Source organism: Chamaea fasciata, unplaced genomic scaffold, assembly GCF_029207755.1.
Source record: "Chamaea fasciata isolate MVZ Bird 193981 ecotype frontalis unplaced genomic scaffold, bChaFas1.0.hap1 SCAF_23, whole genome shotgun sequence".
Lineage (NCBI taxonomy): Eukaryota > Metazoa > Chordata > Aves > Passeriformes > Sylviidae > Chamaea > Chamaea fasciata.
Genome location: NW_027094108.1, coordinates 280,929 through 307,199, shown reverse-complemented (window position 1 = coordinate 307,199; position 26,271 = coordinate 280,929). Strand labels below are relative to the sequence as shown.

General features: G+C 51.9%; 1 protein-coding gene across 2 annotated transcripts in view; it reads right to left on the bottom strand.

Annotated features, from left to right (window-relative positions):
* The window catches only part of CASZ1 (castor zinc finger 1), an 87,699-nt gene that overhangs the window by 41,237 nt on the left and 20,191 nt on the right, over positions 1-26,271 (bottom strand). The window contains exons 2-3 of one of the 2 annotated variants that reach the window (XM_066203205.1): positions 23,730-23,889; positions 5,302-5,868 (exon numbers count right to left, since the gene is read on the bottom strand). In XM_066203205.1, the coding sequence (XP_066059302.1) occupies positions 5,302-5,868; positions 23,730-23,748 (586 nt within the window). In that variant the 5' untranslated portion in view covers positions 23,749-23,889. The remainder of the gene's footprint in view (positions 1-5,301; positions 5,869-23,729; positions 23,890-26,271) is intronic. The other variant, XM_066203206.1, reaches the window with a different exon arrangement.

Sequence of the window (26,271 nt, the reverse complement as noted above, 5' to 3'; positions counted from 1 at the left end):
GCAAGCACACTCCTTCCCAGGCAGCCAGCACAGGGAGCTACGCTGGCAGCAGAAGGGAAGTTCTGGGCATGGGGTCCCGCTCAAAACAAAGCAACACTGCCTTGAGACACAGTGGAAAAAGAAGACTCCAAGATGCTGCCACAGAAGAGGCCAGTAGACCCAAAATATCCCTAAGATGTGGGGAATCTGACAGCCAGGGATGCCACTTGCACAGGCAGGCACGTACACGAGAGCATTTCCGTGCACACCAGCGCCTGTCAATGAGCACAGTCCAAGTTCAATAGCCATCAGCTCCCACAAATCAGTTTTCACAGGACTCTATGGAGGAAAAGACTGCCTGTGACGGGCACTGAATGGGCAAGACCATGAAGGTCACATTCCTGCTCCAGGATTGCCCGGAATAGCTGTTTAACTGCAGCAGAAGTGCTGCTATGCCGGCTCCCTGTGTCCGTGGTTCTGGAGGAAGGCGAAGTGAAGAACGCGCCTGGAGCCTGCAAGGCGAAGGACAAAGACACACCTGCTGGGATCTGCTTTGGCCCAAAATGACCTTCCAGTTCCCAGCATTCTGCATGGGATTTGGGATGCCTGACTCCAGAATAAACACCCTGTTAGTCACAGAATGGGTGGCAATGCCCCTGCAGTGTCAGGGCATAGCACAACCTCATGGGTTGGTATTAATCTTACAAGATGTTAAATGCAGAACCATTCCTCACTGGGTCCAGTAACAAGACTCGCCTGAAGGACAATTTTATCTTTCATACACAGCATATTAATAAAATTAATTCTGCTTTAAAACAGTTCTCCTCCTCACCTCTATGTTTTTTTCTTCCCCACTTCCATTTCAGTGTAACTCTATGACCCAACAGAAGAGAATGAACCCATGAAACCCCTACTGGGTCTAACAACTTCCTGTTTCTCTTAAATCTGCTTTCCCTGTTCTGCCTTTCCTTTCTTTTTGGACCTGTAAAACAATCCCCAGTTTCCCTCACAATGCCCTGATTTCCAAGCACTGCACAGAAAAACTCCAGCCAGCCTGTGTCTAGCTGCAAGGGGAAAAAGAATACCACACTGAGGATGTGATTTGAAATCAAACAATTAAATGTGGTTTTCGCTAGCTTTAGCCACTGCCCTGAAAGCCAGTGTGGCCCATCTTTGGTACCATGTGGCCACACCTCAAGAGTGTAAATAGTTAGGTGCAAAATCCAAGCCTATAGAAAAGGGTAGGAGGTGGTTCAGAACTTCTTTTGAGCTTTGCGAAGTCTGAGTTTCAGCTTTCACTGTAATGGATTTAATCCTTGGTTCCAGATGATCACAACACGCTCTCTGATCAACAGCTTTGCTGGTGTTGCTCAGTCTTTCCTCACCCACATTTGAGATGAAGCTCTGGCCAGTTCCCACTGCTCACCCCCAGGAAGTGCAGCTCTACTCATCCAGCACGACCCAACAAGCCCAACACATGCCCTGAAGTTAAGACAACCCGCATTTAATTTCTCAGGCCCCTAACATGGAGGCTCGTCCAGTGGAGGCAGCTTACAGAAGAGAGCTGGCTCACCAGAAGGATCGTATCAGACTCAACCACCTCACCTGATGTGCACTTTCAGACAACGGTGAAGAGGTAACTGCTATTACCTATTTGAGAGAAAATCCTCCTCATATCCACAAACAGACAAAAATGAAGCAGGACAACAGCTGGGAGACACTCCCTGTGAGGAATCCTGGAAGCCACAGGAAGCATTATGCCTGTGTTTTCCTCCCCCTTCCCCGCACCGCATTTTCCTCTCCTTTCCTGTGTGATAATAAAGGGCTCCCTCTCCCCTTGCCGCTGCTCTCCATTTGTGGGCATTGCCAAAGAGCAGAGATCTGTGTGTCTCAGAGCAGCTATCATATCACAAAGGATCCGAAGCTAGCAAAAAAGGCGCTAAAAATAGCCTGCAGCAGCACACTATATATGGAAGGAAAAGCAAAACAGCCCAAACGGAGTGCAAGGTCTGGATACTGGGGGATGGGACATCCCAGCCAGGGCTCTGTCCTTTATTCCGCTTGAGAGGGAAAATATGTAGACTTGGGGGACACAGGATGATGAGCAAGGAACTGGCACTTGGCATGTATGCTCTCCTAAGTGGAGTCTCCCCAGGAAGTTAGAAAGAGAAAACTCTCCTGGTTGAAAGCAGGGCCAATGAATATTCCAAGAGACTTAGCCAAGAAGCTAAGAAAAGAAAGGCAGATCCGAAAGTACAGGGGGAAGCTCCTACTGACTGCTTTAGCCCACTGTGTAACAGACAAAGTGAAGAACATGTGTAGGAAAATCTGCCCGGCTATGTGTGCGTCAGTGAGCGACTGTGGAAAGGGATCTGTGTCAGAGACTACACTGAGAAATCTCAGTGCTATATATAAATGTGCACAGAGAAGCATGGGCCGGTCAGTGGGCAAGAGAGGGTGCCCGAATGAATGAAGAAACATATCTGCACGTCCAGATCAGCCTCTGACACCCATCTCCGGACAGACAGCAGTTTTGTGACTCCTGAATGCTCTTCCCAGGTGGACCAGGGAGGAGGCACACAGGGCAAGACTGAGCACTGACCCTTGGTCCTGTTTCTCCAAGGCGGGGCTCGAAAAGAAGCTCCATCTTGTTTCAAAGCACGAGGCTTGAATAGCATTGACCGAGTCTCTGTGAACACAACACACAACAAGCCTTCCTGTCGGCCTGGAAGGACACAAAGGTGGCCAGGTCTGGCAGCAGACCACGAGAGGTACTGGGGGAAGACGTGGGCACTAGCTGAATTCCCAGAAAGCGGACAGTGTGTGTACACATCAGGACCCTGGGACGCAGGAACCCTTCTCATCCCCATATAATTAGGATCACTTTTCCCACTGACCCACAAAGCCTGTTAGATGCAGGATTTGGTTTTCTGTGTGGCGTCTGCTTTTCACACAAGTTTCCAGCTGATGCAAGTACGGGCTCAGTTTTAAACACTGCTCAGCACTGTCAGCTCTGTACCCTCGGCTCTTATAGGTAGTGCTCAGAGTCTTCAAATCAAGGTTTCTGCAATGACTCCACCAAACCAAATTTGACTGGGAGGGCAGAGCTGTATTCCTCTCCTTTTATGACTCCTGCGACTCCCCCGAACTCCTACAAAAAATCCCTCCTTTTTGACAGAGGAAGTTCCAAATCTCACTGGAATAAATTTAGCTCACACCCAGTAACATCAGGGCTTGAGGACTTGGTGATGAACAGCTGAAAATTCATTTCCTGAACACTGACAGAAAAAGTAAATGAAAATAATTTTGTCCTTTCCAAAGCAAGGGATGTTTCTTGTGCTTTCAGGGAAATGTTGCAAATGACATTTATAACAAGGTTCTTGAAGCAGACACTCAAGACGCAGCAGCACGTCTGTTTGCAAGTCAAATCCCACGTGGTTCTATATGTAAACTGGACCCCTCATGTGCCATTACCTGCCTTAGTGACATAAATAAAGCTTCAGGCCCCCCCTCCCCTTCCTGAACAGTTACCCATTTTTGCATAAGCCTTTGACAATGCCGCCCTGCAAAGGTATTTTACTCAAATCTCTTCCCCCAGTGAGAAACCTCAGCTTCTTTTCATTTTCCCTAGTTTGGTAACATTATTTTTTTTTACATTTAAGTTCTCCTTCTTTTAGTTTTCACAGCAAATAAAAGCTGCAAATGGTGGGGTGGGGTGGAGTGGTGTGAATTAAAACAAACTAAACCAGAGTCCAGGCACAATCACCTTGTGTCTGGGAACGACAAGGGCTTTCCTATCAAAGGAAACTGAAGGTCACACTTTCCCTCATTGATCTTGCAATGTTTGTTAATTACTCTGTCACTGATGTGGCGAAGGATAATTAAACAGCTCTGTTTATATCTTATATGCATAATTATGTGCGCTGCCACTGAACTCGTGAAGACTAGAGAATGTGCCTCTCCAGAAGGGGAACGGACAGACGGAGATGAGTTTCAGCTGCATTATTAACAGGAGGAGGAAAACACGCGCACACACAAAAGGAGGAAAGTTTGATGGATTCACAAAGTGCTGAGATCAGGGGAGGGGTGCGTGCAGGTGGAGCAGATTAGGAGAAGATCTTTCAATTACAGATTCAGCCCGGCAGAGAGACAAATGGGGAGGGAGCTGCTCTGCCCTAATGGAGAGAATTCAATTCACCCAAAGCTTTTATCAAGGCTTAGCGCTCATACACCCCCTCAAATCAATCTGGGGGACACCTGGCTTTCAGAAAGGGAGCAAGAAAGTCATCTGAGGCTTTCCCCAACACCTCTTGTTGAACTCAGCTTTTGAATGAACCACAAAAATAAAGCAAAAGCAATCTGGAAGTAGGAAATACACAGCCAGAGGAAGAACACGCGAGATAGTGGGGAAAGGGAGGGAGCGGCATTTCCACCAGCTCGATCCCGAGCTCAGGGTGGGCAAAGTTGGAGGACTGGGCCCCTCATGAGGGGAGGCAAGACCCCGACACGAGTGTCACCTCAGCCCCTCCGCTGGGGCCGAGGGACCACGAAGCAGCAAGCAGGGATTGTGACATTCAGTGTTGGGTGGCTCTGTAGGGGCCCTCTGGGAACCATCCCAGCCTTGCCCTGGCTCCCTTCGGCCTCCCGCAGGCTCCCTGGAGGAACGCCTCGGTGGCCGTTCCTTCCAGAACCTTCCTCCCCTGCCTGCTCCCGTCCCGTCCCGTCCAGCCCCGCAGGTGGGGCCGCCTGTCCCGGGCCGCGCTCGGTTCCCCGCGGCGCTGCAGCTCGGGGCTCGGCCTGGGGCCTCGGGGGCCATGGGAGAGACAGCCCTGCCAGCGTTCCTGGCCCTCTCCCAGCTCACCCTGGGGCTTCCACGGTCAGTAACCACTAATCGAGGTGCACGTGTGACCATGAGCGTGGTTAGATAACTCAGCCAGCCCTTGTGTGAACACCCTGCAGAATCCACCTGGGATCTGTCACAAGACGAATCTCTGCTTCACTTTCGTGGGAATCCGAGAGCAGTAAACCAGCACCCACCACAGCTATGGCCATCTGAGTGGGGTGAAGGAACCTGGGGGGATTTGTGGTCTGGAAAGAGCTATCCAGCCACGTCCACCCTCGCACCACCCTTCTTGGGAAGGGGAGGCTAAGCCGGAGGCAAACTCTGCACGGTCCCAAGAGCAAAATGACAGGCCTCTGCAAGGGGCTCAGGGCTCTCACTCTCCCCCTTGGCTGCCAGGTGCTGCAGGACCTGGCATGGACACAGCAAATGTAACTCTGCAGCTGCCCTGGGTCAGGAAATGGAGGGGACAGAGGGCTTACCTGAGGTGGTTCCTGCCCCCAGCTTGGAGCCTGGTTCGCCACTGGAGGACCGGTAGGCATCGTCCTTCGCTGGCCCGTCTGAATCCCTGTCATCCAAGAAGTTGCCATCCTGCGAGCCCCTCAGAGCGTCTGCCTCGTCGCCGTTATCTTCCTCATCGCTGCAGCCCTTGGGCTGCACCATGTAAACCCCTTCGGGGGGCACCTCGGCGCTCTCAGTGCCCTTACATTCCTTGCCCTCTGCTCTCCCCAGCAAGGGCTCCTCATTGTACTCCCCGTTCACCCACTTCTCGATCACCTCCCTCCTTTTGTCCTCCTCGATCTTCTGCACGCGGCTGAGTCCATCTGAAAACTCTGTCCCCAGCTCTTTGGTCCCAGGCTGGGGCAGGTCCTTGTTGCTGCTCTCCTGCTGTGGCCCCTTGTCCGCACGTGCCTGCTCAGCTCCCCCGTGGTCGAAGACAACTTGGCGGCTCAGCTTGGCACAGATGGCATTTAGCTTCAGGCCGCCTTTGCGCTTGGCAGCCATCGCGGGTTTTCCTGAGGCTGCGTCAGTGCATATAGTTCTTTCAGCTGGGAAGAGAGAGGAGAAAGAAGCAAGGAAGGGCATTAGTGGGATCAGACAACTTGAACCCAAAGAGCAGAAAGATGGTGCCAACGCAATGGGCATTCAGGCATGGCGAGTCCCAGCCTCGGAAAGGTGGAGCTACTGTGTGCTTCCTAAACTCTGAGTGGAAGCCCAGCCACAAGAGCTCAGTGAGAAGCATCCTCTGAACCTGCTCTGGCCAAAATATGCCACTGGCCATCAAGAAAGAGGCACTTATTTGTGCTGGGACAGATCTGGGCTTGAAAGGCCCCAAACATCTCAGGCAGGTGAGTGCAGCACCAACCTTGGCTCCCGGCTGAGGCAGGATACGAGTTTGTTAAAAGCCCAAATTGCCCTCTCCTTCAGACTGCAGCACACCACCTGCTTCAGGTCCACAGCTCTATCTCACATGTAGTGGGTGCCAAAACCACACCAGCCAGCAACTGCACCCAAGCATCTCTAGCAAGGACAACAGCTTCCCAAGCCTAACCCTGTGGACAGTGAGGAATTCATCTGAAAGAGTTTGTGCATAGTCTCAGAGAAGAGAACCAGTATGCACCTAAAAGAACCAGAATGGAGGACAAGAGCCCTGACAAAGTGGTGAGCTGGAGCACCAGAACTAGACTGGTGTGTCACAGTAGTATGGAGAAAACAGCTGTGGGCTGGTACTGGCTGATCAGGCCCCTTTGCCTGCTTGCTGTAGCACACAGGAAATTCTGCTCTCATACTTCCCAGCACAATCAGCTAATTAGTGTGAGTTTGTTATTTTAATGTAGTTTATTCATATGTGACAGCTAGTAAAGGAGGGGTGAGAGAAGGTGGGGGGAGAGAGGAAGAAGGTAAGGTCTTAACTTCAAGGTCATGGAGAATCTTGAACTAAATGGTCTCTATCAGTCACTTGCATAATTATTGCACCAACAATTAACAAGGTTCAATCCCAAATAAAAGCAAAATAATTATTCTAAAGCAGCTGCATTGTCTCATTTCTCTCTCTACTTCTGAGAGATGCCCAGACTAAGCAGGGTTAAAGGACAGAAGGCTGCAATGGGCACACAGCCTGGCTCTTCCCCCAGAGCAGAGCCAAGGCAGACCCTGCCCTGCATTCCAGGGCTCAGGAGGAGCACTCAATACAACACTCGCTCGTCACACATGCCACAAGAGTTACTGTGGGCATATTGCTGGAGGTAGAGGTCCCTCCAAAATGGGCTCTTGGATTTCACATTGTGCTGAAAGAGGGGCCGGTCACATGTAGAGCGAACAAAACATGTCTCCAGACCTCAAATGATGAGAACGGGTTCCTCTACCACACAGGAGTCCCTCGTGGCAGCTCAGCCCACACCTCCCTGTCACCAGCACAGAGGTGCTGCTCCACAGAAGCACAGTGAGATTAATCAGACCCCCTACAATGCACCCAGAAGCCACCGTGACAGCCCCTAATCCCATAACATGACAGCCCAATACAAACAGACTGAAACTTTAGACCTGCTGTCCAACAGCCAGAGAGTGGCTGCTTAGCGTAAACTCCTGACAGCTTCAGACACGCTTCCCTGTCAAGGACTGCAAGAAAAATAACCCCCCGACAAATATATCAGCCCCCCACACAAAGGGAGGCAAAATGTACTCCTCCACTTTCCAAACGCACCCCCCGGCACTAACACCTACGTGCAATCATGCTTTCACCGAGGGAAAGCACACGATGCTCCCAAACACGTACCTCCCCATCCAGAAATTACAGCTGTTCAAAGAGCTGTGTGTATGCGCTGGCACACTCCGTAAACACAGTCCTACATGCACAGGTTAAGAAGTCCCATCTCCCCAAAATACATTCCTGTGCCTTCCCCCACGCATTCCTTTTTCACGCATTCCCCAACACAAGCCTGCAGCCCTCGCACATACAGATGGGCACAGGCAGATGCCTATAAAGCTGCAAGTCTCTATTTGCCGGCACCCACCTTCCCTTCCAATTGCATTCCCACTATTTAGGGCACAAAGTGAAGGCTGATCCTGCGGCCAGCTGGTACCACTGAGGGAATCTCAGGAGGCTGCTGTGAGCTCCAAGTGGAGCCTGGCCAGAACACCTACAGCTCATGCCTGTGGGCTCAGGCCAAGGGCCAGGAGAACCCTGCTGGCTGCGGGTGGCTGGGACAGAGCCTCCATGCAGTGCCTGCCCGGGGCCAGGGCACTGGGTCAGCACGGAATCACCAGCCTCTCCCAAACACTGCCTGGTGATTCCCCTGTCCATGTTCTCACGATAGCCAGCCCTACTTAACTGGTGAGATCAGCACCGCTCGCAGCTGGAGATAACTGGGAGGCAGACATTCGGCAGCCCAAATCCTCACTGCCCTACCCCTTTCCGCCAGGAGGGCAGATCCCATTATTCTGGTCTGGAGGTGAGCAGCCAAGTGTGTGCACCAGCTGGCAAATGAATATATAAATATTTATTCAAAGGAAAAGAGGAACAGACGTTCCTGCGGCTGCACTTGCTGCGTATGCAGCAATTCCAGGGAGCCTGCAACTTGTCTTCCATTCCTGCTCTGCCTCCTTCCATCCCACACACCCTGGCTTTGCCCCTCTACCTCCTCAGCTTCTGCCCCTCGGCTCCTGCCCTGCCCCTTGGCGTCTTTCCTTTCCCCTCTTGTGTTTGGGATTTTTTTCCCTTTAGCATTTTGAGAATCTTTTCCTAAAGTTTAAGCTAAAAGTAAAGCAAGTTCTGAAAACATACCACTTCCCTGATCTATAAAACTAACCTTCCCAGAGATTCTCTGGGAATGGGATTTGCCCTGAAATACCAGGGCTCTTGCACATCTACATCTCACCTATTCCAGTACAGGTGGAGATCGGAACTTCCAGCTTCTCCTGCCAACATTGCAACCACCTCTCTCCAAATCTGGATGCATTATATTATCTTTCCATTCCCTTACTTCCTTGTCTATGGAATGGGAGAGACATTACCTCTATCAACATTCCTGTTCCCCTCTTTTAGGCTGTCAAGTCCATGAGCAGAAGGGAAACCCTTCTTACAGAGAAATGCTGAACGTGACCCTTAGGTCGGAGGAGACCAGAGCACCTGTGTTTCATTCCCCTGGGCAGAGGGAGAGAAGCTGAGCTGCTGGACGAGGGATCTTTGTATCTGGCCAAGGTCGGGACGACCAGATCCCCGAAGCCAGGCAGAGGCACCCTTCCCCCAGGCCGCGCTCCCCACCCCAAATCACTGTTTAAAGATTCCAGGCTAAGTAAACATCCCCCTTCATTTTCTTCGTCTAAATAGAAATGTTTTGATTTCACATCAATCTAAGGAAGCCATTTATAACATGAGCCTGTCACACGGACTTTTCATCTCTGCCCGGGACAAACTCTTCCCACAAGCTCTATTTACACTGAGCACTTCCTCTGAAAACAATGCCACCGGGAGTTTACTCCTCTTTCCCCCTCTCCACACCCTTCGAGGAGACACGGGCTCTTCCCCCCCCGTACCCATCGCCGTGGCATCCTGATGGCAATCCCGCCTTTGAAGGAAGGGTAGCGGGCTGGCAGCGAGGTGGCCAGAGCTCACCTCGCCATCTCGCCGCCTCGCCAGCCCAGGCTGCCGCCCCCGCTTCCCCGGCTCTGCCCCGCACCTCCGAGCCCGGCTCTCGCCGCACGCAGCCCCTCAAACGGCACCGTCTCACCCGTTAACTCGGCAGCGGGGTGCTGCCCAGCTGGGCACGGCTGAGCCCTGCCTCCCCCGAGGGAGAAAACGGGCTGCGGGGGACGCGCGGTGTGCAGAACAAAGGGGTCGGCAGCCTGCGCACGAACGGGCCATCCCAGCCAAGGGCCAAACTGCTACTAAGAGAAGTTCGGCTTTGCAGGGAGCGGAGGAGAGAGCCTCGGCCTGGCTTTAGCTTGAGGTTAATGAAAACGCACCTTGGCAGAGGGGAGGAAGGGTCCCAGCCGGGAAAAAGCGCGCATGGGAGCGGGACGACCCAGCTGGTACGGGTGGAGGCTGACGGCAGGGGCTCACTGCCGTGGGGAGAGCCAGGGTGCAGGGCAGACCCCTGCCCCTGCGGCACCAGGGCCCGTTCCGGGGGGAGAGGTTTGCTGGCTGGGGAGGGACAGCCCTGTCACTTCAGAGGGCCGGGTACGTCGAACAGATGGAGCTTTCATATTCCTATTGAAGAGTTTTAAGCCCAGCTGAGCAGCTCCGTTCAGGAGGGAGGTCCCAGTGCCAGCTTTCCAGGAGCTGCAAGCTCTCATTCGATTAATTATTAACGGCATTATTTGGGGCGGGGAGGGGGAAGAAAGGAGAGCTGACATGCATGCACAGTCCTTTTCTTTTTTAACCACTGTGGTGCAAACTTGACTGGAGAGACTCCAGCCTGCCCAGTAGTCCCAAAGAGGGAGGGCAGCACCGCTCGCGGGGCTGGGAGGTGAGGATGCTGCACTCTGGAGCCTCTTCACACTTGAGCTGCAGTCCCTAAAATGGAGCCAAACCTTCACAGCAGAAGGCCACTGGAGCATTGGGAACATGCTTCTAAGGAGCAATGCCCTGGCACTGCCCGGCCACATGCTGGGAGCAGGCAGGGGAGGCAGCCAAATGCTCAGCCCCTACCAGAAAACATTTTTCCTTCAGCACGAAGACCTGCGTATTTTCCCAGGCAGGGCCAGGGCAAAGGCAGAATATCCCAGGCATGGCCCACAATGTCTGAGAGTGGATTTAGTGCGTATTCTCCCCTCTTCAGTTTATCAATAAAACATTTTATTGCTTTTAGCCCAGGAAATGACCTTGGATTAGTGGATGCTGTCTGTTCTGGCTGACCTTGGGGAGTTCACAAAGGCTCTTTAACAACCTCCTCTGCCCTGGAAGCATGGATCCCGCCTGTGCGTGTCTGCAAGGAGCTGGGGAAAGCCCTCGGTGCGAGAGTCAGACGTGACAGGCTCCAGCTCAGCACTGGGCAGGCAGGAGAAGGAGAATCAAAGACGTGGGAGGAGAAACGAAGTGAGCAGCCAGGGTGTCCTTAGCCAAGAGCTGCCAGCTTCACTCCCTGCTTTCCCACAGCCACGAAGGCTCTCCGCACACACCCCCCATCCATAAACCAGGGAGGAAAGGCTGGGGACTCGGCTCTGGTCCCCCCAGCCAGCGCCTGCCAGAGCACAGTCTGCCTGCAGTCCTCACTGCTCGACTTTCTCCTGCCCCCCACACTAGCATTTACAGACCCACAAGGGGCGACTTTTCTCCCTATCTGCAGCTCCCAGAGCCTGGTTCAGCCCTGGCCCAAAGGGACAGAGAGCAGTGCCGGTTCCCTTCAGCAAGCCCATCTGCTTCCCTTTGCCCAACCTTCTCAGCTGCAGAGTTCAGCTGTAATTTCCTGGTGCCAGTGCGGGGCAGTGCACAGAAGTGGGCACTGGGCAGTGAGTGACAGGACACCCTGAGAGCAGGGGGAAGCCATGGGCTCCGGAGATCCTCCTGCCCTGCACTGGGGCTGCCAGCCAGCTGTGCTGCTCCTGTTTCTCACCTGGCCATTTGGCTGCCCCCGTGCTGCTGACAAGGTTTCTCTGGGAAAAGAGCTTATGAACACAAGGAGCCCCTCCTTTACCCAAGCAGAAAACAGCCACAGCATCTCTGAGCAGCGTGTGTTTTCTGTGCAGGAGTGTACTTCTGAAGGGAGGGAATGGGACAGGAGAAGCCGAGAGGAATTCTCCTCCTTAGGGGAACAGACGCTACAAGCGAAGAGTGGTGAGTGCTGAGCTCTAAGTCAGGGCCAGGTCCTGCATGCCACAGGGCACAGACAGCCCACCCCCTTAGGCCACCCCCTCGCTGCCCTCCCCTGTCAACACAGAAGCCTCCCTTTTTAGCCACGTCCTCTCCAGTGTCCCCTGCTACTGGACACAGAAGGTCCCCATCCTCTCCCGCAAACATCTCAACCCTTCCAGCGCTGCCCACACAGAGAACCCCTCCTGGCACTGCACACAGGCCAGCAGGACCCCCTCCCCAGTGCCTGCTCCCAGCCCCCAGGTGCCCGTCTCCTCCAGCCGCATCCTCCTGAAGAGCAAGCCCTAAAGTGTTAACGGCGATTGGTGAAATGGCACAGCAGATTGCTACAATAAATAATTTACTGATATTTATAAATATTCAAATCAGCAAGCTTCAGAAATTGAAAGGGGGGGACTCAGTTGACGGGGAGGAGGGATGTTTAGGGAGGGGAGGGGGGTCTGACATTAATTCCCAGGCTCTCCAAATTCACTCGAGAACTGTTTCTCATTTCAAACAAATATTAAATCTTTTGGTGTCAAGCCTCCAAAAATAAAATATCAAAGAGAAAGTCACCACCCCCTTGGTGGCCGATGCCTTGTCTGCCACGACTCTGGGTGCCCTGGGCGGCCCTGTCCTCTGGAACAGCCACTTACTGGGGGACTGATGGCAGCCTGCACTGGCCAGGCGCCTGGGAGCATGAGCTCGCACACCCCCACCTGTAATGCAGCCCACCACAGCACCAACCACCACCCAAGACAGGAATCCCCATTACTATTACCTACAAGACCTTGCCTTCATCTTCCAGGAGGTTTTCTAAATCCCACTGGGAAGAAAGGGCTGAAAGTGCAATGAAGATGGAATCGGGACTCTCGACTCCACTTGGGAGCACAGCTTTGTGACAGAAACAGAACAGGAGGTCAGGCCTCCTGACTTTCACTCCTTGCCTCTGGAATGGAATTTGGTTTTGGTGATTCAGGCGGGGGATTAAGAGCCAGAAATGCTGGCTTCCAGCCTGGTTTCCAACCACAGTGTAACCGTCAGTCTCCCCAGCTTTTTGTGCCTTAGGTTCCCCATGCAGGGGAGGGGGAATGAGGACAACTGCCCACCAGGGAGCCTTACCCAGTGCTTTGGGGTCTCTGTATCAGCACTCTATGTCACTGTGCTGGATTGTTACAGAGTCTTTTCCACCTCTGAGCATCCCACTGAGCCCTCAGATGGCCAAGGGAGATGATCCCATGTTTTCCCCTGGACCACCCCATTGGTAACACAAGGCTCCAGCATGGGGTGAACTTCCCCTAGATGAGTAATGGCTTTTCTAATGCACGGGCAGGCTGTCAGCTTCCCTACTCCCAGTGTTTTATGGGTTTAACTGAACGGCTCTGAACTCCCTAGTAAGAAATAAAGTTATCCCTCAGCGTCCCTTCTAAACATTTCACTCAGTGCAAACGGTGTTTAAGAAAAATGAGGACATATTTCTTCTTAAGGATGCAGTATCCCCCTTCAGAGGCCTAATTTATGCCATATATCACTGGCCAGGGAGAGAAAGGCAGTGCAGACCTCACACTAGGAGCGAGCTGGCCCTAGCACAGCCGCTCCTGCTGCAATGGTGCAATGGGCTGCAACTCAAAAAGTCCTCCAGAGTCCGCAGAGCCCGTGCTGAAGAGCCGAGCGGGCTGGCGGGCAGCAGAGCAGGATGGACACCCTCACAGTCTCGGCGCTGCGCTGCCTCCCCGGCTGCCGCACCTGCCGCAGGCCCCTCCTCACCTGCGCGGGCGCAGCCCAGCCCGGGCCGGCGCCCCGTCCCCTCCGGGGCTGAGGGGGGACAGCCCCCCGGCCCCTCTGCCTCACCCCACCCCGACACTCCTTTCTCACCTACCGCTGACCTGCTCCACCAGCTCTTCACAGGCATTTGGCACAGCTGGTGGGGAAGGTGGTTCAACTTTGAGCAAGGATAGGACTAATCCTTCTTCACAGCTCTTTAGTAACGCGCGTCTGAATCTTTTCCTAGGCAGAGCTCAAAAATGACTCTAAGTGTGCTTTGATCTTGCCTAACCCCCAGCTTCCTCACTCGGAGAGCCACTAAGGGTCTGCTTCTCACCCGAGTGCCAAGGCAGAGCTCCTCATCTCTGCCCTTCCCTTTGCCTTGCTCTGCACTCATGTGCCCTGGAACCTCCAAAGGACAAGAAAAAGAATGCCTTTCTGCATGCAAGTAACAACAGGAAGCTTCTACAAATTTACAGAAGGAGCTGAGTGTGAAGAAGAGGGGAAAAAGTGGGGAACAGAGCCAGGAATTCTGATGCTGCTCCCCACTCTGCCACTGTTCCTTCTCTTTGAGCAAAGGACATCATGCAGGCTCCCCTTCATGGATCACCCATTGGGAAAGGATTTCTTGCCCAGCTTAATGAGCCCAGTGCCTTTGCAATTTTAGGTACTATTGCAAATCGAATAACAGCAGAGGAAAAGCATTGATAGAGGGCAGACTGAAGCTCAAAAGTCCCTTGTGTCCTGCAGCAAACTTCCTAGTTCATTTGTCAGCGCAGGATCTTTGATAAGACATTTCAGCTGTTTTCTTCCTACGAAAACCTGCTCTCAGTGCTCCAACCCAATGCAGTGAGCAGGGTCTTGGGCTCCCCAGGCTGAGCAGCGGCTCCCTGGGAACCTTCTGTCCTCACCATCTTTCTTTCAGATAACAGAAAGCCAAAAGGATCAGCTTTTCTGATCCAGTTTCTCTTCCTTATTTATTTGTTATTAATTTTTTAGTCTGGTTAAAAGGTTTACTATCCAGAGGAGCATAAGTAGCCTCACTCAGCCTAAGTAACTATAAATCAGGCAGAACTGCTAACATCTACATCACAATCCTGCCATCAATCTCCCCACAGATTGTGAAGAAAACCAAGGGGAAAAAGATGTGAAAGGGAGAGTGAGGAGTAATAGCTCATCACCCTCAGGTCCCTGCAGGCTCCCTGTGGCCCACAGAAAACTCCCTGTGAAGCCAGATGTGTTGTCAGGGCAGCTAAATGCAAACACAGTGTCTAACTTCACCTCTCCATAGCACAGAAGCACGGCTGGAGTGCTGTGCCAGGAGGACACAGCGGATGCAGAGAGGGAGGGAAGGGGTGGTGGAAGCCGAGGGCTGGGAAAGCCTCTGGAGCAAAGCCTGCTGCCTCATGTGGGAGCCAGCTCCCAAGGAATGAAGATGAGGGCAAGACATGAGCCTTTTGGAAACACTGCGCAGACCCCTCTCTAAAGGCTGGAGGAGTCAAGGCAAGGGGTGCAGGGAAACATGGAGCGAGATCAAGAGGGAACCAGACTTGGCAGCAGATACCTGACACCAGGGAAACAAAAAAGACCAGAGAGAGACGACAAATCCCTTAAAGGATAGATTCAGAAGGGAATTGCTCCAAGTTCCATCAGTTCCTCTTGGTGACCGCCTTTAATGAGTGATTTTACAGAGAACCCAAAACCACCATGAACCAAGTCAGTGGAGAGCGGCTCCCTGGTGTCAGGCTGGGCTCGTCCCTAACTGAAGGCACGGGTTAAGTGAGGCAGCTGCTAAAATAGGGTCCCTCTGACCCTTTGGTAGTTGGTCGGCAGTTTAAGAGCAATTTGCAATCCCTTTCAGCACTATTAAGCTCAGACCCAACAAAGAATGCAGACTGCTAATTAACTGCAGTGGGAAGTCGGGAGCTAAATAGGAGTTGGAAGCGTGAATGCTTGTTGCACCACTAAGAAATGCAGGGCCAGAGAAAGTTCATTATTGTGGTCTTTCAAGGTCCTGCAAAGTAAATCAGTGTGTCAGCCTGCAGGAGGTGAGTGAAACCTCAGCAAGGGCTGCATACAAAGAGCAAACCAGAGCATCTCAGCCTTCCAGCTCATGTTTTGTCCTCTCCACAGCCCCTGGCTGCTGCCTGAGCTGTATGTGAGCAGGTAACTGCTCTGGGCTGGGTGTGCAAAGGGGGGATTCGGCACCCTTAGAGGTTTCTGTGACCCCCAAGTGGGGCTGAACTCCTTTGTGAATCCAGAGCAGGTACCCCTTACACACAGCACTGGGAGCTCAAGGGATCTTGAATCCCTGAATACGTCTGCAAACCTTGTGCGGTGTGGTTAGGAGAAATGCTTCTGTCCTGTTGGAAGGAATGATCAGGCCAGGGGAGAAAGAGCTCTGGTGTGAAAGCAGTGGGGTCATGCCTGAGTTGTTAACTCAGCAGTCCAGTCAGAGCGGCACGGGAGAGCAACCCCATGGCTGGGCCATGTGGGCACTCACCCCGTGCTTCCCAGTGCTCACACCACTCTAATCCTGTGTCTTGCCTTTTGCTGCTCTTCCTTCTGGTCATTAGGGCTCATCTTCTTATCTCCTATGTCCTCATGAGCCCATCCATGTGCCGGCGCTATCACTGGCTGTAAACACCCATCCGTGGGAACACACATGTGCATGGAAACGTGGTCGTGCAGGTACACTATCACATGCAGAGGCACACATGACCCTGCTCACAAACACACACAACTAATGCTAATGCGCACCAGCCTGTGTGTGTAGCTGTGACTGCAGCGGTGTCACATCTGCACATACATACGTGGACATACAGACACAGCACCTGCACCCCGCACACACCTGGCCCCGCTCAGCCCGCACACGCAGCCAGCACCCCCCAGAGCCCACCAGCACCCAGGCAGAGCCCAGGAGCAGCCACACGTGCAGCCGGCACAGGCAGCCGCCGGCGTGGGCAGAGCACCCGCGGGCGCTCACGCCACGCACACGCTCAGCACGGGCCCGCACGCCAGATGCGGTTTGCTCTGCAGCTCGGAGTGAGAGGACAGTGGACTCCCAGCTGGACCCTGCAGCCAGACTTGCAGCAGGGACAGACACACTCCCCATCCCGCCACAGAGCCCCTCTGTAGCCCCAGCCGATCTGCAGCTCACACCTTAAGGCAAACAGAGCACCGGGGAATGTCTCACTGGAGCTGACGTCCCGGCAGAGTGTGTGTGCCGGCCAGGGGATCTCTCCCTCTCCCTCTCTCTCTTCCACTCGCATCTTTTCATGAACTCTATTTCTCTTTCCTTTCTGAAAACAACTGAGCTGTAAATACTGTTTAACCTTCTTCCCCCCTTCCCCCTCCCCTCCGCACTATAAAAACACAAATATGCCATAACTCAGCTGGCTCAGCCGCCGCGCCTCCAACATGCCCTGCTCCAGGCCTCTCAGGAAGGTCATAACAAACGACTTTCCGATTCAGTGCTCCTGAAATAATTTTGTGTATTAAAACCTGAATCTGCACTTTCTGGACCGAAAGCCTCTCTTAATTATGGCAAGCGTCCTTGGGATGGACAGTGATCCTTCACTACAGCACTGCTAACCAACCGGAGAGGCAGTGGCTCTGGCTCCCCACCACCACCTCCTCCCGCTGCCCCCTCCCACCACCACCCAACCCACAGCCCCCCTTGCTCCCTCGCCCCCCCGCCTTCCCTTTGCCCAATCTGTTTTCAAAGTGTGTCTGTCCTTTATTAAATTGTTTTCTTTTCCACATTATCAGTTGCCATGGAGACCTCATCTCTCGGATTATTTGAATTTCATTATATCTATTGATTTGGGAGCATTTCATCTTTTTTATTGTTTTTCTGTCAATTTTCAAAACGAATAACCATCTAATTTGCGTCAGTGCTGATTATGTTTGTCCCTCAATAGAGGTCGGCAGCTGCGTCGGGGAAACAAATCAATGGGAAACCATCATAAACCTCCCCAGTACAATCTCCAGGATATGTGGGTGACATTCCACGCCTGCGAGAAACACTCATCATATCCAAACTTCTTTCTTTCTTTTCTTTTTTCTTCTCCCATTCTTTTTTTCTTTTCCTTTTCCCCCTCGCAGATAGCTCTGCTGGTCAGTGGCAGGTACCATTTAAAATCGTACTTATTTTACCCACAGACATGTACAATTTTGGGCACATCACATTTTCAGACAGGGAGGGGACACGGGTAAGAGAAGTGGGAAAGAATATTTTCTTTTTGTAGGAAAGAACGGAAGAAAAGAATGACGACGGAAAGAAAAAGAGGAAAAGTAGATGGGGATTGCAAATTGCTTACTATGTTTTTTTTTTAAATAATTTATGCAATTTTAAGCATTTATGTATAAATTTTTTAATAAGCCACCCTGGAGCAAAATAGCCATTAACATCCCAACGTCCTTCTGTCCAATGGGCTCTTGTGCAGGATCAATTTCCGAGAGTACTTTCCTTTTTTTTTATGACATGATAAAATGCTTTTAAAGCAACTTACACAAATATGGAAATTTTTTCCCCTCCTCTTTTTTTCCCTCTCTCTCTCTCTCTCTCTTTTTTTTTTTAACAGCCTCACTTATTCACCAGGGAGAGCAAGTGAGTGAGAGTGTATGTGTGTGTGCTGGGGAGGGCAGTTGGCAGAAGGATAGACCCAGCCCTAACTGGAATGGACCTGCCTGTCCTTCTAACAAGGGCATAAACTTTCATTAGCGATGCACACAGTCAAAGGCAATTTAGGGAAACGCGCTGTACAGAAAAGGAAACCTCAGCGTTTTTACTCGGTGGCTCCTTGGCTCCGTCCAGGGGGCTCTATCCTTGAGCTCAGCTTGCGCTCTCCAACCAAAGTGACCCCACTGGCCACGGGGGAGGCAGGAGGGAGCCAGAAGGAGGCTGGGGCTGCTCTGGGGATGCGTGCACCCGGCCACGCCAGCAGCCTGCGCGCCCCGAGCTGGGCCAGGGGGGCCAGTCAATATTAATGTCTTGCTGGAACACACTGGTCCTGCAAGAGGCTCAGAGGTATCTGTTGCCCTGCCCAGTGCGGAGCTTCATCCTCCAAGGGGCTAGTCCTCCCCAAAGGTCTCTATTTTGGGTTTCTGCACACTGACAAGGAGCTTGCAGCCTCCTGATGCCCCGTTGGGGCATTAGTTACAAGCCGGCTCTGCCCAGACCAGACAGATGTGTCGCTGCTGCTCCTGTTTCCACAGGATATACAGACTAGTTATTTTTGCAGCTGGGATATGTTTGGCCTTACACAGGAACCTGGAAAATACCATTCCTAAAGGGACGGTTCCTGCCACTGGCCTCAGGAGCACGCACGGCTCTGCAGAGGATGGACACGAGCGCACGGTTGGAGGGAGAACAGCCCAACATGAGGGGCTTGGTGGTGTCTAAAGTCATGACCATGTGTTGGAAATGAAGCAAAACTATCACTCCAGGTAGCATTCGCTTGGCCCTTTAGCTTTGAGGTTGAAGTTCATGCACCCTAAGCCAGCTACACGTTATACGTGCCCAAGCGTGGCAATCCCCGTGCAAGTCCCTACTACTTGCTCCAACATGAAGACCTGACAGTGGTTTTCAGACAAGAGCAGATTTCTTTACCTTTTTGTATGACATACATCCAGAGATAACACAGACCTATGAATTTAATCCTACCAACAGCAAGTCTGCACATTACTGGTACCTTTCCCAAATCCCTGCACTCTCCCAGCCCCATGCAGCCCCAGTGCAGGCTCAGCCCCTGCAGTACTGGCTGGCACAGAGATGGGCATACACCTGCCCCATCTGCCATGTTTGTGGGTATTTGAACTAAAGCAGAGGGGAAGAAAAAAAAAATTCCAGGGGCAGCCAATGCTCAGCTGGAAAAACACAAAGTGCCGAGAACAGCAAACCCAATCAATAACAATCACAACCCCAGCAGCGGGTGAGGAAAGCATGAACTGTTTTGGCCTGCTCCCTGCATGCTCACCCACTTGGGAAAACACAGACTCCCCAGAGGCCCATGATTTCATCCCCTCCCACTCCACCCTACACTCACCCTCACCAAAAAGCTTTATGGAGTGCAAGTCCCCCATGCTCCTGTTCTGGCCAGAAACTTAGCAAAGAGGGGAGAGGGGCCCTGCACAGAGGAACTGGACTCCCAGGAATGAGCTGGCACCCGAGAAAGGTTCTTTCTCCCAGCAAAGTGCTCCTTACACCCCACACCCTCCTAACCCTTCCTCCCCTCCAAAGTTTTGCCCTTTGTGCCCCTCTTCCCATCCCAGCTGCTAGCCTTGGCCTTAGGGCGCTCTTCTTCTCCCATCCTCTTTCCTCAAGTTCCCAGCACCATTCCACCCTTCTTCCTAGCTTCTCCTGCCAAAGCTCTTGTGCCCCAGTCTGCACCCCCATACCCTCTTTACACCTCTCTGCCCTCATTCCCTGTGGACCCAGCAGCCAGGTCTGGCAGAAAAAGCTGGGCTTCCCAGAGGACCAGCCCTGCCAGGGACTGGTAACCAGCCTGGGGAGGGGGAACGTGGAATTCTGTTAGGGAAAACATGGGAGCTCTCCCTTCTCCTGGTCTTCCATCACTCCTCACTCAGACTGTACAGATTTGGGGGATTTCGCTGTAGCAGCAGAGGTCAGCAGGAGTTGAAGGTTTTCAGATCATATATATCACTCTATATGGTCTTGTCTATAGTGAGAGCTAAATATAGCCAAGCCAAACCTGGAGGTGACTTCAGTGCTGTGGTGCGGGGACAGCAGCCACTGCACAGTCACTCTCCACCTCAAAGCAATGCAGATGTCAGAAGTCACAGTCCAAAATCAAGGATGCCTGTGAATTCTCTGTTCTCACACTGCCAGGCGTGTGAGCCAGGCTCTCACCCTCTCTCAGGTCTCCATGATTCCTCATTTTGACAAGTCAAAATGAAACATCATCTTCTTGTTTCAAGGTCCATTTTTTCCATGGGATGTTGGACCCTCCTATGTATGACATGCCAGCATCTGTGTCAGCACAGCTACTTAAAAACTTAACCAGTGGAAGAAGCTCTGAATAGAAGGGGAAAGTCTCTCGTGTGGGTCAGAATAATTAGACTGAACTCAAATTGGCTTTAGGCATCTGCTGCTGTGTCTGAGCAAAATCAAGCCATGCTGCTTCCATCAGCATCTCTCTGCTGTTGGCCTCACCCTGCAGAACTGAAGGGATCACATACTGCCTTGTATAGGGCATCTCTGGGAACAAGACTTGCCTCAACTGAAGCCATAAAGCCTTCTCATCCAGATATCATTAAAGCCAAGAGAAAAGAGGCCAGACAGGGAGATTGAGATGAGCCATTTCCCCAACAAACTTGCTTCCCTTTTTCATTCGCTCCTTTCTTTTTTTCCCCTTTAACTGTCATTAAAATAACAAGTTTCTGTTACAGTCTAAACATTCCCACATTGTATAAAGGGTTATGTTACACTAGAGTCACCGCCGGGCCCAGTGTTTGCACAGAAACCTCACTGCAGGTCCCCCCTCCTGACGAAGTGACTTATTAAAGTTTAAACAGTAATTAACAGAACAATAAAAATAAAGGGATGTTTGGGGAGTCGTAGTGCACACAGGGTTTTTGGCAGTGCCAGCACTTTTCAGTGCCCTGCGCTGGCAGAAAAAACGGCTGCAAAACCAGTGGGAGAGATCGTGTGCTGGAAGGCAGGAAGAGGCCGCAGCAAGGCCAAGGTACCAGCCCCGGCATGAGGGTGTAGGGAGCAGCAGGATGCAAGGAAGGGGTTTGGGGGACAGGGGAAAGGATGCCAAAGGGTCACCTGGCAGGATGCTGATCAGATCCAGGGGTCCCCACCAGCCCTGCCCTCTGTGTGCACATCAGACAGCATCAAGAACTATCACTGCCTGTTCTCCCATTCTGCTGAGATGGCCTGGACAAGTCCCCAAAAATCTGCATTTGGAGACTCACATCTCAGAAGCCAGAGCTGGGTTTTGGGGAAGTGGCTCCTTTATATCGAAAGAGGAGTAGAGAGGAAAGAGCAACCACAGAGAAAAATCTTGCAAATAGAGAGACCTTCTACAGGAGACTCCAAGACCAGGCCCCTCGCCTGGGAACTTTAAAAACAGACAGAAGATGTCTTGTAGGGACTGATCCTGCCCTGGCCCTGCGCAGGTGTGAGCTGCAGATCCAACAGCATCATGAAAGTTCTGGGGTCATTCCCTCCTGAAATGCAGCCAGGGCCAGCATCACAGGGTCAATCCCTAGAGCCTTGCCAGAGCCAGAACTTTCCCAACCCATGTGAAGTTGGCTAATCAGAGCTCCCTTTACAGGAGAAAACCTGCTTTTCCTCTGTTCTGTTCCCATTCCCAGTAGCTTGGCTTGCCCAGGATGAGCTCTAGAGAATGTGGGTAGAGTTTAAGCTTAGGTTGTCAGCCCTCCCTATTACCCAACGTGCAGCAACTCAGAAAGATCACATCTGAAGATATTTTTGGTGCCTATTGTAGCTATTCTCAAATGTTTGCCTCAGTAGCTCACAGTGCTAGCTGGCTCCAGCCCTGATGTGTGACTCAGTACACACAGCATTGTGAAGTCCCATGTTTGCTAAATCTCTTCCAGTACAACTGTTCAGTTTGCAAATAAAAAGACAGCTCCGTGAGGGTGTATCTTCTGTGCAGAGGGAACTCAGGGAGTGCTGCCTTGAGCCTCTCCCAAATCTACAACTTGGCTCCTGGTCTGCCTGGGGAGCAGCGTGGATCTGACCTGACCTGGGGACTGCCCTGCTGCTGTGAGGAGACACAGGGAGACACCCACCACCAGCTGCTCCCAGTCACCCCACAGCCGCCCTTCCCTCTGCTGGGGTGCAGGAGGCGGAAACCTCAGGAGATGTCCGCAGAAGTCTCAGTATTGCACCAGCACAGGTCACCCAAGTGAGACACTGGGATCCAGCGTGCCCGCTCACACTTCTTGGAGGATAATTCCCTTTGTGAGGTGGGCTTGGCAGTGCCAGGTTAATGGTTGGATCTGATGACCTTAACGGTTTCTTCTGACCTAAACAATTCTATGATGTTGTGAATTCAGCCCAGGCTTCCAAGGTCCTGGTTTATTAAGCCATGAGGAAGCCTGCATCAGCCATGACAGCCCTGCAAACGAGTGCCAGGGTGGAGGGCTGGCATGTCAGGGTCCAGAATTAATGAAACCAAAACCCTTTCAACTTTGGTGATTCTACTACATTTGGGTGTAACTTGATAAACTTGCCTGGAGCTCCAGGGAGGACATGAAATGGAAGCAAGGGGGAAGGGGGAGGTTGAGTTGATGCCCTTTTACTTTACACCTGTGTTTTAACTGGGGCCCAGCAGCTGAACTGTGTGGCACACAGCTCCCCGTGCCTCCCTTGCTGCCTTGTCCCATTCAGCGCCTCCTTCCCTGCTCAGCATGTCTTCACAGCAGCCTTCCTGAATCCTCGTGGGGTCCTCAGGTCCCACTGCCAGCGTGGTAAATGGGATGTGGGAGATACATCTCCATTCACAGCCTTGTTTGCCCAGCAACACCATGTACTCTTATCTCCAAACTTCTATTGCAACCTTTTTTTTTTTTTTTTTTCTCTGTGGCTTTTCTCCCTCCCTGGGAAATCAGGTGTCACTGGCCTGTTCAGACTTGCCCTAGAGACAGTTTCCAAAGCAAGCCCCTGAATCTACTGCAAGTCAGGCAGGGCAACCTCCGCCTGAAACCCCTGATCAGCTGAGCTGCTGGCTCTGGTTTTTTTCTTCTTATTGCTGCCCCAAGCAAGCTGGATGCACAGGAACAGCAGCCAGGATTCAGCACTGGAGCAGGATGTCGTCAGGGTCAGCAGTTCACAGGAAAGGCAGGTACAGGTGTCTGTCTTCCTGACTCACCCCTGAGGTCTCTCTGCACATTCCCATTCTCTGAACTGATGTTAGCTGAACTGCCAGTCCCTTTCTGGAGGACTCTTCTCCCCAGTGACTGAGGATGGGCAGCTCATCTCCAAACACTCAGCCCAGTGCCTCAGCTCTTCCCGACTTGCTGGGCTTGATCCCTCTCTGACTGATCTTATGCTCATGTCACTCTGCTTGGCTCAGGAGAATCATTTCCCAGCTGACACCACATCAGTGACAGACGGGAGCTTATGCCTTTCCACTGCCACTCACACTAAACTGAGAGAAAAAGAAACACCACCCAAATCTGAACTTTTCATCCCATTCACCCAGCTACGGGATGTTTCTCAACTCCTGGCTGCACTGGAGTCAGGGTCTCCAGACTCACTTGCAGTGGGAGTGGCAGGGCTTGAGAGGGGAGAGGTGTTGAACAAGTACAAGAAGGTGCAAATAGAACAACAGAAGGTGCCCCCAGGTCAGCACTCACGTGCATTTTCCTCGGCCATGTCTGAGGAGACTTGGAGTCAGAACAGAGCACAGCTTTGCATGGGGGTCTCAAACATGTTCACAATGCAGAAAGACTGTCCTGTGCACTTCCTTTTCCAACACGTCGTTCAGGATGTCTCTACAGCAATGCCAGTAACTGCCTGTAGGGAATGTTATGTTAGAAGATTATCTAATGCACTCTTAATCATCTGGTCTTGCAATCTACAGTGGGAAATCAGAGCAGCCAGCACAGTATGACCCTTCCTCTAGACACCACTGAGTTCAGATACCATTATCAGTGGTAGCCTGGTCCATGCCCCAGAACTTAAGCTCTCTTTTGGTTAACAGGCCATGAAATTATTTAGACTATTCTTCATGTTACATTCTGTTATATTTGTAATTAACACACAAGATCAGCAGTGCCACATTCTGTATGTTGCTGAATACAGGGGAGACAGTACTTAGAAGCACTTAGTCTTAACCTAACTGTCCTGTGAGGTTTAGGGGAAGCCAACTCTTCAGAGGAGACCTGTCCCACAAGAAAAGGGTTGGGTATTGTCAGAGACCTTAAGCTACATATGTCTGCAATATGACATGGGAACCAGTACCCTAAAATCTGGTCGTATCTCCTTTTTTCGGAAGGGACTTTTAAACAAAAGCAAACAGTCTGCCAGCACGCTCAGTGTTCAGCGCCATCTTCAATCAGGGAAGCCTAATTATACCCGTTATACTGATGAGGAAGTACTGGCACAAAGCTACGCATTCACATGGCTACAGATACAAAGCAAATCAGTGGCAAAGCTGGAAATAAACCCAAGAATCATGGTGATGAGCTCATCACCCACCTCAGCACAGTCCCATACCGCTGGTTATGACCGGTCCTACCCATGTCCTGCAGGTTACAGAGCTGGTGTGGAGCCCACCACCCACGTGCTTAACAACTAGAGGTTTCAATCCCTGTGCTGAGATGGTTTGGGGTGCTCTGTGACACTTAGGAACCGGTCACATCAGCTGGCCCACAAGGACCAGTCAACTCAGCTCCCTGTACCAGCGAGAGACAGACTGGTGGGCTGCAGACACCCAACAGCCAGAACATCAGGTCTGAGCTACTAAGAGACCCTGTGACCACAGGGAGCAGGCAGGGATGAATCATCTGCTCCTTCTGAAGCAGCTTAATCAACTTCTCTGCATGTGGATCCTCGCAGCAGGTCCAGCCTGAGCCCTCTACATATTAATGATCCCCTGGGACACAGAGCCCAGAGATTTTCCTTGGCACCAGGGTCCAGCACTTGCCCTGCACTCTCCCCGCCAGGTGCGGGGTGCTCTGGTCTAAGAAAGGCTGCAGAATCCCTCGGGACTGAGAGTCATTACATAAACAATACAGCAGGATCATGGGCTGTAATTGTAAAAGCGCCAGAGGTCTTGGCACCAGAGTCTGCCTCAGCAAAGGCCTCTATATGGAAACCCAAACAAAACAAACAAAAGCCCAAACTCTCTTGGTGCTTAATGAATAATAATAAATAGTAAATAATAACCCTAAGAGCCAACCTAGCGAGACAGATGTGAAGCACCAGGGCAGCTCTGAGGAAACACTGGCCCTACAGCCGCTGCCCTTCCTCCCCAGTTTCCAGTACACTAAGCTCAGGTCATCAGGTGCTTGCAGGGTCAGGTCCAGGGGGAAGCCCGAGATTTCTGTCAAGAATGGGGGTAAGAACTGCAGCCTTTGTATGTCCCTGGCCTGGGATGTTCACCTGCTAAGTGAGCACACAGCAACCCATGCCCAGCTCCTTCTTGCTGCAGATCTCTCTTTAAGAGCTAAAGGCAAAAAGAAGCAGATGGAGCTGAGCAAGGGAATCCAGGCAGGTGTGAGTCCGGAGAAGCCTCTCCCCAGCATCATTACAGTCTGGACTCAGAGTCCCCCACCTGTTCTGTGCAAGCTGAGCTCCCGGCAGGACACCAGGATAGCTGCTTGGCAGGGACATGGGCTGAAACAAAGGGCCTAATTTAAGTATTTTTATAACTCGTTGCTTGTGACAGTGGGTTTAGCAGTTGCCAGCCATCTGGAATAAAGAATTACAGCCACCTCCCCTAATCCTATATTGCCTAAACCCTAAAGCTGGTTATGGTGCAAGGATGAGGCAGCAGGTTGGGAGGAGATAGTGATGGGAAGGTGGGGGTGGAGAAGGGACCGCAGGAAAATTGTCAAACTTATTTCTCTTTCCTGCAAGGTGCTGGGTGGCCCCAGATATGTCAGAAGTATTTTTGCTAAGAATCAAGAGAAGACAGAATGAACAAAAACAGGGGAGAAGGGAGACGAGGAGTCCTCCATGACCACACAGTTGCATGCACCACACACACACACGCACACAGAGGCTTACTGGTCTGCGCAGGGCTGTCAGGTAAATTAGATCTGAAAGCTGACAATTTCTGACCATATTTCCTTGATTATTTCAAACAAATGCACACCAGCCGCTGTAAGGAGATTAAAGTGACATAAACGTCCCGAGTGGGAGGAGGGAGGGCAGAGAATTCAGGTCACCCCC